The sequence below is a fragment of the Microcebus murinus genome, chromosome 15 (genome assembly GCF_040939455.1).
Source record: "Microcebus murinus isolate Inina chromosome 15, M.murinus_Inina_mat1.0, whole genome shotgun sequence".
NCBI lineage: Eukaryota > Metazoa > Chordata > Mammalia > Primates > Cheirogaleidae > Microcebus > Microcebus murinus.
Genome location: NC_134118.1, coordinates 36536755 through 36549572, shown reverse-complemented (window position 1 = coordinate 36549572; position 12818 = coordinate 36536755). Strand labels below are relative to the sequence as shown.

General features: G+C 42.6%; 1 protein-coding gene across 1 annotated transcript; it reads right to left on the bottom strand.

Moving 5' to 3' along the window:
• Positions 1-6629: 6629 nt before the first annotated feature.
• LOC105881808 (large ribosomal subunit protein eL42) lies at positions 6630-7038 on the bottom strand. The gene has a single exon (XM_012783693.3). The coding sequence runs from the start codon at positions 7004-7006 to the stop codon at positions 6686-6688; it is 321 nt and encodes a 106-aa protein (XP_012639147.1). The 5' UTR covers positions 7007-7038; the 3' UTR covers positions 6630-6685.
• Positions 7039-12818: the final 5780 nt, after the last annotated feature.

The following is a 12818-nucleotide window of genomic DNA, read 5'->3' as shown; positions in this document are numbered from 1 at the left end:
AGCATTTAAGCCACACTTGTGCCCTTTATCACATTATATTCAGGTTATATAATTTAGACAACCTCCGTCTGCACTATAATTTGACCATATGCTTCTGGAAAACAAGATCCATATCTGAGTTAGCTTTATGACTTCTTCTACTCAAGGCTCTGCCCCACAGGAGAGCCTAGAAACAATTAATAAATGTTATATGGACAATAGAATTAAAGAAAAAAATCTAAAATGGGCCTTATTCAAATGGGATTTTAAAAAAAATCTCTCTTTTGCACCTGGGCACCTGCATTTGTAAATGGTCACAAGTTACTGAATCAGAACAAATACAATAATTCATACTGTCTTCCTGCCAGGAGTCTAATTCCTAAAGCTTTGCAAGGGAGGACATTCACTGGAACAAGCCCCAATACATACCCTGCCTAAATTCTCCTCCTCTGGTGTAGAGCTGCTTTTTTCCATTGCACAAACCTGTCTCTCCTCTCTCCTCAGGGTCCTTTGCAAAACACATTGCCTCTGTTTTTGAAAAACCAAACGCAACAGGATGGAGGTTTGAATGTTTGTGTTTTTGTGTCTGAATACCTAAAGGGGTTTGCTTGGTGATGTCTGGAGGTTGTTCAAGCTGTTGTCAGTTCCAGCACACGCCATGCTCCCATGGGGCTTTGGCAGGAAGGGGAGCCTATTTTAGATACTTACAGAGCATTTATAAAACCTCCTCTTTGACTATCTTTAGGGATTGAGGAAAAAGCTTACATGTCTTCACATGTAAACATTAGCATGTTGGAAAAGCAATAAGAAAAAAATATGCTTGTATAAACATAGACAACTGGACAGATGAGATCCACCAGGAATTAAGAGTGTATCTCTGGGCCGGGCGCTGTGGCTCACGCCTGTAATCCTAGCTCTTGGGAGGCCGAGGCGGGCGGATTGCTCAAGGTCAGGAGTTCAAAACCAGCCTGAGCAAGAGCGAGACCCCGTCTCTACTATAAATAGAAAGAAATTAATTGGCCAACTAATATATATACAAAAAATTAGCCGGGCATGGTGGCGCATGCCTGTAGTCCCAGCTACCCGGGAGGCTGAGGCAGAAGGATCACTCGAGCCCAGGAGTTTGAGGTTGCTGTGAGCTAGGCTGACGCCACGGCACTCACTCTAGCCTGGGCAACAGAGTGAGACTCTGTCTCAAAAAAAAAAAAAAAAAAGAGTGTATCTCTGAAAAAAAAAGAGAGTGTATTTCTGGAGAGGAAGAGTGAAAGTTGGGGCAAGAAGTGGTCAGGGAGGAGAAGGAGAAATAAAGGAGATATGTTTCCCTTAATATATTTCTGTGCTATTTAAAACAAAATTGATACCATGCATACTTTCTTAATATTAAGAAAAACAAACAAGAAAATATATGTGAAAAGAAAAAAGAGACGTACCATTACAGGATGACTTTTAGGCCCGCAGGTATGTTGGTGATGACAGTGAGGAAGAGGAGAAAGGACTCAACGACAAAACTTAGATTTCTAAGGGAAACTAGGTGTCAAAATCAGAAAGTATATGTCAAAAGTGGGATTGTCTAGTAAGCAAAGATGGAAGGGATGAGTTAAAAAAAAAAAAAAGGATGTGTTTCTGAGTTCAGGATCAGGAAATGATGTTTTGTTCCAGAACATTCTGTGGACAGAATGCAGAGAAGCTACTAAGTGTGTACGTGGATAGCTGGAAAAACATCTTTACAAAATGTAGCTGGGGGTGGGGGGAAGTTATCCCAACATAGAATCAAACAAAGCCTTGTTTATCTGAGGACCAGCAAAGACTGAGGGTGGGACTAGAGGAAGGACTGGAGGGAAGACACGAGGGTGACTAGAATAAAGCTCTAGAAGCTCACACCAAACCAGGGCTCAGCCGGTGGCATTTGGCAATGTCTGGAGACGTTTTCAGTTGTCACCATGTGGTGGCGCTACAGGCATCTGGTGGGTGGACATCCTGCAAGACACAGGCCAGCCCCCCACAACAAAGACTTCTCCAGCCCCAGATGTCCACAGTGCGAGGGGCGAGACCCTGTGCTAAAGTGAATAATGCGGTTCATTGAGACCTCAGCGCCTGGCCGTGTGCACTTTACAGTTCACAGGTGACTTCACATCCATTTGCTCCTCATCACGCGCCTTGCGGGGTGGCAGGACAAGCATCGCTATTTCCCTGCGGCTGCTGCCAAAGTAGAAGCACGGGGACTGACCCAAGGGCACGCAGCTTGGAATCCCGGTCCTTGGCCCTGGCTCCATGCAGCCAGCGCTGACCCAGACGGCTGGGCGAATAGGTGCTATGCCCCAGAAGGTGACTTAGGAAAGGGGCTGTCGTGGACACGAAAGTAGGAAAGTCACAGCTGCAGGGGAGAAAGAACTGAAAGAAATGGATGGAAAATTAATTAAGTGCCAGCGAATCAGCTACAGTGGTTCTCGGTCACGTTTTGTCGTACACTCGCAGGAGGAGTTTTTGAGATGCAAGTGCTTGGCTTGCTCGGAGAAGGACCATTACGTGTGGTTAGAAAGTGGGGTGTAGGAAGAGACGTGGTGGGCAATGAGGATGGAAAGGAAGGCCCCGCCAAGGTCCTGGAGATGGAGTGAGGAATGAAACTAGATTCTTCCAGCAACCGGGAGCCCTGGACGTTTTTAAGGGCAGTAGTGACATGACTAGTGTTTTAGGAAGTATACTCCACAAAGAACATTTTCTTTTAAATAACATTTATTCCTCCTGCCCGTGTTATAAAGCTGATAGCTTTTAAAAGCACTGCATTTGATGTTGGTGGGTTTTTGTTAAGGACTGAGTGCTTTGCTGTTACACAATGTGGAAGACAGAACTTGCCGAGAAATTGGAAGCAGATGGAAATAGCGTCTTGCCCAGGCTTTTGTGTACCTATTTACATACATAGTAAGTGAAGTCATAGCGCAGATATTCATGTGAGCAGCCCTCACCTGACACTAACGCAAATAGGCTCATTACTACAATTCCACATTCAAATCAACCAAAATAGCCTACAGTGTGTGCACGGGGTATCTAGTGTCATTTACATCTGCTGTCTCTGACATGGAGATTGTCACCCTAAAAGGCATTAGAAAGGAAAGTACTTGGCTATTTATGGTACCATGCTGGGTACTAAACCCAGTAACTGTCTTTACCTTTTAATTACTTATAATTCCTATTTTAATATAAAGTTTTAGCATTTTATATTAGTTATTTCATGCTCATTGTAGAAAAATTGAAAAATGCAGATAAGTAGAGGGCAGAAAATAAAAGTGTCACCTCCTGTTCCACCACGACGCATTGCTTTCCAGGGTTATTTGGTAAATCACCCATTTGAGCGTGCTAGTCACGGCTCCTGTCATTCCTAATTTCCTCTTACCATTTCAGAGAAGATGTGCCAGGATATTTTCTTGTCCAGAGAGGTAGCCATTGGTTGGACCAAAAGTGACGCTTGACCCAAAGCTGTCCAGTGACCCACAGGTAGTGGGCCTGAGGGCTTTTGCCCTAAAACGGCGATAATAAATTAACTTTTCTGTCCGAAATCAGTACTGAAGGCTTTGCGGCCCTGTGGCCAGTCAGTGGTGAAAGATGGCCAGAACGCACAAGCACGGGCCTAGGAGAAGTCAGTGAGGGAGGACACCTGGGTCTAAGGCGCAGGCACAAGGAAAGAATCGGCCCTAGGGCTGAGAGTGCTCTGGGACCCGGCTAAGTCCAGCCGCAGCCTTACAATAAAGCCCCTTTCTCCTTCCCCCTTAAGGCAGTCAGACTCCCCGTTTTTGTTTTGGACCAAAAAAAAAATGCTACCTGATTAATTTCATTTTAATGTTCCCAGTCGCTATCAGAAACCTGGCACAAAGTAAATCTTAATGTTTATGGAAATGAAATAATGCATTTATTCTCTCAAACAACATTGCACTGTATTCAGGATCTTGGGAAAATTCCAGATAAGGTGTCATGATTCCTGACCTCAAGAAATTTATTAGGAGATATAACCATAAATATCTACAGATAAAAATATAATTGTTTTTAAGAATAACTACAGCATGCATCTGGAGGATGCTTTTGGCTTTAAGTAACAGAAGACCTCATTTAAAACATTTACACAACAAAGAGAATCTCACATTGCAAAAAGTCTGGAGATAGGGCAGTTCTCGGGCTTACTGGTGCAGTGGCCAGATGGCTATTTCTCTTCCAAGGGTCACATTCTCACACAACAGTGTCTAAAGTCTGGAGGAGAGAATGTGCGAGTCCTGTTATGAGAAAAACCCTCCACAGACCACTGCTGGCTTCCCTTCACACTCTACTGCCACTGCTCAGCCTCTCGCCGGCCAGGAAAGTGAAGCCACGTGTCCTGGTTTAGCCTAATCAGGAGTCGCCCCTGAGACTAGAGAGGGGCTCATGGAGCACATGACCCTCCCCCCATACCTCAGCAAAATGGGGGTGTGGGTAACAGGAAAGAGGAATGTACAAAATGATTTTTAAGTGGGCAACTGAGAGTGTCTGTGACATGGTTTAAAAGGGCAAGTTAAAAAATGCCTGGCTCCTGTAATCCTAGCTCTCTGGGAGCCTGAGGCAGGAGGATTGTTTGAGGTAGAGAAGACCCTGTATAGCAAAATCAATCCTAGGCAATAAAAACAAAATAGGAGGTATCAATTTACCAGATTTCAAACTATACTAGAAGGCTATAGTCATTAAAACAGCTGGGACTGGCACAAGAACAGGGACATTGACTAGTGGAACAGAACCGAGAACCCAGATATAAAACCATCCTCATATAGCCAACTAATCTTCGACAAAGCAGACAAAAACATACACCGGGGAAAAGAATCCTTATTCAATAAATGGTGCTGGGAAAACTGGATAGCCACATGCAGAAGACTGAAACAGGACCCACACCTTTCACCTCTCACAAAAATGAACTCACGCTGAGTAACAGACTTGAACATTAGGTGTGAAACTATAAGAATTCTAGAGGAAAACGTTGGAAATACTCTTCTAGACATTGGCCTAGGCAAAGAATTTATGAAGAAGACCACAAAGGCAATCACAGCAGCAACAAAAATAAATAAATGGGAACTGATCAAAGTAAAAAGCTTCTGCACAGCCAAAGAAACTGTCAAGAGAGCAAACAGACAACCCACAGAATGGGAGAAAATTTTCACAAGCTACGCATTCGATAAAGGGCTAACTAGAATCTATTTAGAACTCAGGAAAATCAGCAAGAAAAAATCAAACAACCCTATCAAAAAATGGGCAAAGGACATGAACAGAAACTTCTCAAAAGAAGACAGAATAATGGCCAAAAAACATATGAAAAAATGCTCAACATCTCTAATCATCAGGGAAATGCAAATCAAAACCACAGTGAGATATCACTTAACTCCAGGAAGAATGGCCTTTATCAAAAAGTCCCAAACAATAAATGTTGGCTTGGATATGGAGAGATAGGAACACTCCTACACTGCTGATGGGACTACAAACGAGTTCAACCTCTGTGGAAAACAGTATGGAGATACTTTAAAGCCATACAAGTAGATCTACCATTTGATACAGCAATTCCACTACTGGGCATCTACCCAAAAGATCAAAAATCACTTTATGAAAAAGACACCTGCACTTGAATGTTTATAGCAGCACAATTTACAATTGCAAAGTTGTGGAAACAACCCAAGTGCCCATCAATTCATGAGTGGATTAATAAATGTGGTATATGTATACCATGGAGTACTACTCAGCTTTAAGAAACAATGGTGATATAGCACCTCTTGTATTTTCCTGGATAGAGCTGGAACCCATTCTACTAAGTGAAGTATCTCAAGAACGGAAAAACAAGCACCACATGTACTCACCAGCAAATTGGTATTAACGGATCAACACTACAGTGGACATATAGGAATAACATTTATTGGGTGTCAGGCAGGTGGGAGGGGGAGGAGGGGATGGGTATATTCAAATACAATGAGTGAGATGTGCAACATTTGGGGGATGGTCATGCTTGAGGCTCTGACTGGGGGGGGGCAAGGGCAGTATACGTAACCTTAACACTTGTATCCCCATAATACACTAAAATAAAAAAATGAAAAAAAGGAGTTCGAAACCAGCCTGAGCAAGAGCGAGACCCTGTCTCTACTATAAATAGAAAGAAACTAATTGGCCAACTAATTTATATAGAAAAAATTAGCCGGGCATGGTGGTGCATGCCTGTAGTCCCAGCTACTCGGGAGGTTGAGGCAGGAGGATTGCTTGAGCCCAGGAGTTTGAGGTTGCTGTGAGCTAGGCTAACACCATGGCACTCATTCTAGCCTGGGCAACAAAGTGAGATTCTGTCTAAAATAAATGAATAAATAAATAAATAAATAAATAAATAAATAAATAAATAAATAAATAAAAAGCTACGATGGCGCCACCGGTCTCTAGCCTGGGCAAAGACTGGTGAGGGTTTGGTTTGGGAAGATGTTGGTCAAAGGATACAAAATTTCAGTTTGATAGGCAGAATAAGTTCAAGAGAGCTTATGCAACATGGTGACTATAGTTAAAAACAATGTATGAAATTCTTGAGAACTGCTTTTTTTTTATTTTTTTTTTTTTTTACTGATGGCTCTAGTTTATTCCCTCCCAAAAGATCAACGGCAACCAAATGAAGTAATTAACGTAACATCAAGATTTTATTGTCTTCATAATAAACAAAAGACGCTTAGAACTGGATCACTTGGCCCTTTCTCTTCTTATCTCCTCCCAGTTCAAAATGCTTGCATCTCTTAATAGCCAGCATTCTCTTAGATCTGCAGTTGGGCTCGACACACTCAAGCCTCAGCACAATTTTCTTTGTAGTTTTAGCCTTTTTCCGGAAAATCGGCTTAGTTTGCCCACCATAGCCACTCTGCTTCCTATCATAACGCCGCTTTCCCTGGGCATACAGAGAATCCTTGCCCTTCTTGTACTGTGTCACTTTGTGGGGTTGGTGCTTGCCACATTTCTTACAGAAAGTCCGACGGGTTTTAGGAACGTTCACCATGTTTGCGTGCGCGCTATCGGCAACGAAAGAAAGACGAGAACTGCTTTTAGTGAGGGGAAGAAACTACTGGTAAAATAAAATGGTGTAAAAAATCAGAGTTAAAGGTGGTACTGAAAAAAAATTTAGATAAAATACAGATGAAGAAAAAATAATTAAATATAGCATAGTTTAATGAGACGAGGAAAACAAAAGCTGAGGAAAATTGAGATCTAACTGAAACATAAATCCAGAAAACTAAAATGCTGAAAGGATGAACCGATAAAGCAAGATAAGCCCAGAAGTCCTGGCGGCAGCACCGGCACAGCCGGAACAGCACAGAAAGGCAACTGCTGGGCCCCACCCCAGAGCCACTGAATCAGAAACCTCGGGGCAGAACCCAGCAATCTGTTTTAACAAGTCTTCCTGGTGATCCTGATGTAGCTACCATTGGAGAATCCAAAAGAAAAATAGACATTCTAAAACATTAAAAATTGTGAAACTGGAAAAGTCGGTAGGCAAAAAGGACAAAATAAAAAGCAGCTGGAGTGGTCCCAGGGTTAGCAGCCTTGCACTGGGCACACAAGGTCCTCTGAGCCCCTTTGCCAAGCCCCATGCCCCTCTCCCCTCCTGACTGGCCACTGATTTGGTGCCCATCAAAGCTAAAATCAGTGGTTCTCCTTTCAGTTGCACTTCAGAATCACCGGAGAACAATTAAATCATGTGGATACACCAGACACTCCCTCAAAGCAGTAAGTCAGAACCCTGGGGGTGGGGACCTGCATCTGTACGTTTGAGAGATCTTAGGAGATGCTACTGCACCACCATGTCTTTGAGCCATTGACTTAGGCAGGCGTCCTCAAACTATGGCCCGAGGGCCACATGCAGCCCGCTGAGGACATTTATCTGGCCTGCCAGGTGTTTTTGCTGCCGCTGCCTGTCCTGCTTAGCAGCCGACTCATCCCAGGCCACAGTGCGCATGTGTGGAATGTGTGCCGCACTCTCCAATGGCCCTCCAACGGTCTGAGGGACAATGAACTGGCCTCCTGTTTAAAAAGTTTGAGGACCCCTGGCTTAGAGCTTCTGGGCTGAGAGCCGATGAGCAGAGAGGCCTCTTGCTCTTGGTGGCTTTCTTGGCCTCACACTTGCTATCTGTGTCCACAAGGGCCTAGCTATCAACCTTTGAGAAAAGATGAGGCACACATACACCCAGTTTACTTCTTTTCTACATATACCTGCCCTACCTACATGCATCTGACCCTCAAATGACTCGAATTGTATCCCAGATTGTGGGACCACAGTGTGGGAGAGCATGGACCGATACTGAAATCCTTAGCAGATGTCACTTGTACTTTCTAAACACTAATGGGAACAGAATGTTCTCACCCCCAGCCTGGGCCAGTCCTCTACCGAGGGAGCAACCCAAGTTTATATACATATGCATAAAATATTATGCAGGTGGAGCCCAACTTAGAATGGTTCAACTTAGGATGATTTTTCAACTTTACACTGGGTTTATTGAGGTAGTAAATGTATTTGCTACTCACAATATTTTCGACTTAATGATAGGTTTACCAGGACATAGTTGGTATGTTGGGGAGCATCTCTGTATAATATAAGAGTAATATTATATATTTTTGATAGATTAATTTATATATAATTACATATTACATGTAATTACTCCATATATGTATGTATGCGTGTGCATATATAAATTCCTTAAGTTCCCATCTGAGATACTCTGATTTAAATGCTCTAGGGTGGGCCTGAGCATTGAGAAGTGTCCCAGGTGATTTTCCTGTGCAGCCAGGACTGACAACCACTGATTTACAATGCAACACTCATAAGCTCAGACCTCTGGATGAGATAGATATAACACGTTTAAAATGAAAGGGAGAAATACAGTTAACAAAAGTCCCCAAATAATGGATGTCAATGAGAAGAAAGCCCGACTGTGTTTACCCTCTGCTGTCACCCTCTTGAGAGGCGTCACCACAAAGCACTGTCAATAGCTTCAACATTGATTCTTCCATTGAACCTTCATCTTTTCATGAGGTCCCAAAGGCTTTGCCCTCCGTCCCTCTCTCTGGAAGGGAGCTGCATTCAGTTGCCTCTGCACATTTGCCTTCTAACTGCTGCTGGGCCTCTCTTGAACTGCCAGACACAGGATGCTTCCTCCCATCCTCAAGGCCCGATTGGGCTGAACTGCCCTAGAAATGACAAGGCAAGACATTATTAATAACACATAAGAGGTGTGTCCTACAGACCAGAGGACAGTCATTGTAGTTCAACAGAGAAAAAGAAGATGGAGGGGGCTGGGAGACGGATGGCCACCTGTCCCAGTTTGCCTAGTGTCAGTGCTAAAATGGGCAGTCCTGGACAAACCCTGAGGCCAAGCATGGCTTTGCATCCCAATAAAGTGGAAACTGTCATGGGCACAGTAAGACCTTAACACAGGCATTTCCCATTTTCGTTGTCCTGTGAACATGCAGGTAGTTAATTTTCCAATTCTATTTTTTGCCTTTTTAAAAATGAAACAATGGATGTGTCAATCATAGCAAAACTTCAATGTTCAGAGAGGCAAGAAGCAAATAAACTAAATCACTTGTAATCTCACTTCCCAGAACAAATAACTTTTAAGATTCTGGTGTTTCTCCTTCCAACCTTCTTGTGCCTCGATAGTATAAATGTCTGTGCATATATATATATGTGATGTTTACTTTCTATTAGAGAAATCAAAGGAGTTGGGAGAATAGAAAATATCATTAGGCACAAATAAAAGGGGGTACACCAAGGGAAGTGACAAATAAAACATGATGACTAGGAAAGAGCAAAACTGAACAACATCCACACTTTGCGGGGAGCCACAGCCTTGGTCTGGGGCATGGGACAGTGCTTTGTTCGTGACCCCTGCTGGCACAGTGGGGTCATCCTGCCAGCACCCTCTCTGATGGCTACTGGGGCTCTGTGGTCAGCGCTGGGCTCCAGAACTGCAGGGTGGACGTCACAAGAAGCTGTGGCTAAAGACCTGGAAAAGGTTCAACGAAGAGAAACCGAGATGACTAACAACGGGGAGTCCAGTGAGGCCTTTGAGCCGAGGGGAGAGAAAGCAGCTGCGCAGCTTGGGGAGAACGGGAGGCTGAGAGGCGGCTTCATGACACCCTTCATGTAGATGAGGGTTGTGCACGCCTGGCGCGGTCACCTGCTGTTCTCATTTTCACTAAGGACTGAAAAAGGAGAAAAACTAATAAATGTTACCCTGCATGTGCTTTTTACTTTGCCAGAAATTTTTTTATACTCCATGGTTGATATCATCCTCACATCTTTGAGATACCAATAGTTACGTGCGCAGGGATTTGGGTTTATACAGGAGAAAATGCTGGGATGGTTGTTAAAGCGTCCAGTGAGATTTTTCCATGGAGATCACAGGCTGTTTTGTAAATAATCAATAAAAATAGAACCATTTTTCACCGAATGTGGATGATTTATACATGGCCCTGTCTCGGGACAGGGAATAATAAGTATACCTCCATTTATATAATACATGATTTTAATTATTTTTTGCCTTTCTAAACTCATTTGGCCTGTGAAAAAATCATTGGGGGTCACAGGGAAGATATTATCTTCCCATTTTCCAGATGAGAGAATTAGAGGTTTAGAGAAGGGATGTGACTTGCCCACAGTCCTGCGGTGAATGGTGAGCTAGGGTAGACCCCAAACCTAGTGATTGCTGGTTTCCAGGATTCTTGACACATGAGTCATTTTCCGCCTGTAGCCCATATCACAAACACCTGGAGAGCTTGTTGAAACCCAGATTGCTGGATCCACCTTCAGAGTGTTTGATTCAGTCAGTCTTGGGTGTGGCCTGAGAATGTGCGGTTCTAACAATTCTCAGGTAATGTCTGGAGACCTCACTCTGAGAACTACTGTGTTAGACCAAGCCTTCCAGCCACCTAGATTATCAACAGGGAAAATTTCTTTAAGGTTTTGGACCCAGTGAAGTTTTACAGTAAACTTGAAAAATCATTTCTGTGAAACTCACTAACTTATGACCACCTTATGAACAACGGACCCTGTGTCACCAAAGCAAAGTAGTACACGAGTCTGCTCACAGAACAACCCAAGGGGCAGCAGGGAAACTAAGAAATGCTGAGCATCTATTCTATGTTAGAATAAGAAATGTTGAGCACTATTCTGTTACAGTCTCTTATAATATCTTATTTTATGACAGTCACTCTGATATGGAAACAATTATTTCCATTTTATAGATTAAGAAACTGGGGATCAAAAAGATTACACAACTTGCCTAAAAAGAGAATTAGAATATCCAGCTTCAGAACTGTATTTTTCTTTGTCATCATAGATTTGATTATTTAAAATCCATTACCTAATTTGTATTATACCTACTCTAATTTTTGTTAGGCCCTGGACACATTAGTCAATGTTTCTTGCCTCATTCTCTGTGGTTAGTTACCATCCCCAACTCCAGCCGTGGCATTGCACTTATTAATAATTTCTTTCTAATTCATAAAGCTCTGTTTTAAACTTTGGTGCCAAAATTATTTAGGCCTTGTTAGTTGTCTGATTAGTTTGGTGCAAAGACTTAACTGGGAGGGAATTAGTTAAGTATTAATAAATTGTGGTACATCCATATGCTGAAGTACATATTGACATGCAAAATTTTTAGAATTTATTTGAATTGTAAAAAACAAATTACAAACACGCACAGTATGGGGTTTTTTTGGTAAGAAAAAATAATACATAAACACACACTTATGCATACAAACATACATTGCAACATATGTACTCTGGAAAAGCATATATCAAAATGTAGCGATGATTGGGTTGACTCAGAGTGGTGGGACTCTGAGTGAATATTCTATTTTCTTCAATTTGATTTTCTAAATTTTGTGATTTTTTTAATGGTATGTATTATTTTGTGTAAGAAAACTTTCTTCGCCTGCTCAGAAATTTTCCCCCTTCTCTCTTCACACTAAGTTCTTCACATGTTCCTCATGTTTATTCTTCTAATCTAGTGTTTATTCTTCTAATGTAGTTCGGCTGGTCTTCTCTATTGAAGAAAAGAAGAGTTCTTTGGGAGCAGAAAGAAAAAAAAGCCTCCCACCTATGTCCAGTTCAAGGAGAAAACAATCTGGCTATCGAACCTTCCCTAGGGCTCACACACTTTGTACGCATGGTAAGAACATTGCTCAAGGACATCAAAGAACTGAAGGCATAAGATAATTGTTTATTTCTTTAGAGTTCTTGGGCTCTGGAGGGTATGCATAAGAATGGAATACACCAACTCATAAATCTAAGTGATTTATAACAACAGCATATATATATACCATAATAAATACTTAAAGAAATCAATGAACACAACTTATATGTTACAGCAATGCCTAACCAACATTGAAAAATTAATAGCTGGAGTTTGAAGCCCTCAATAGAGCAGTAAATTTTCTGCTCATGTAACTGCTTGAGACCCTGCACAGGGAAGGCTCAGAGCTATGCAGGGCCCCAGGAATGAGCCTCAGCTCCCGGCCTCTCCCAGCAGAGAGCTTTCTATGGTGAAACCGGAGCCATCAGCTTGATGCCCTGGCTTGGGGTGAACTCACTCTGTCACACCCAGTGCCCCCAGGCCAAACCATGCACACAGTTAAAGGGAACAGGTGGCTATTCCTGTGTCCCCAAGAATAAAACCTCCTGTGACCTCTAATGCCATTGGGGCCAGAAAGGGAAGGAACAGGTCCTCTTTCATGTGAGTTTATGGAAAGGGGTGGGAAATTATTCACTGACCAAAGAGAAACGTTTGAAACTAGAACATCTCTAAGCC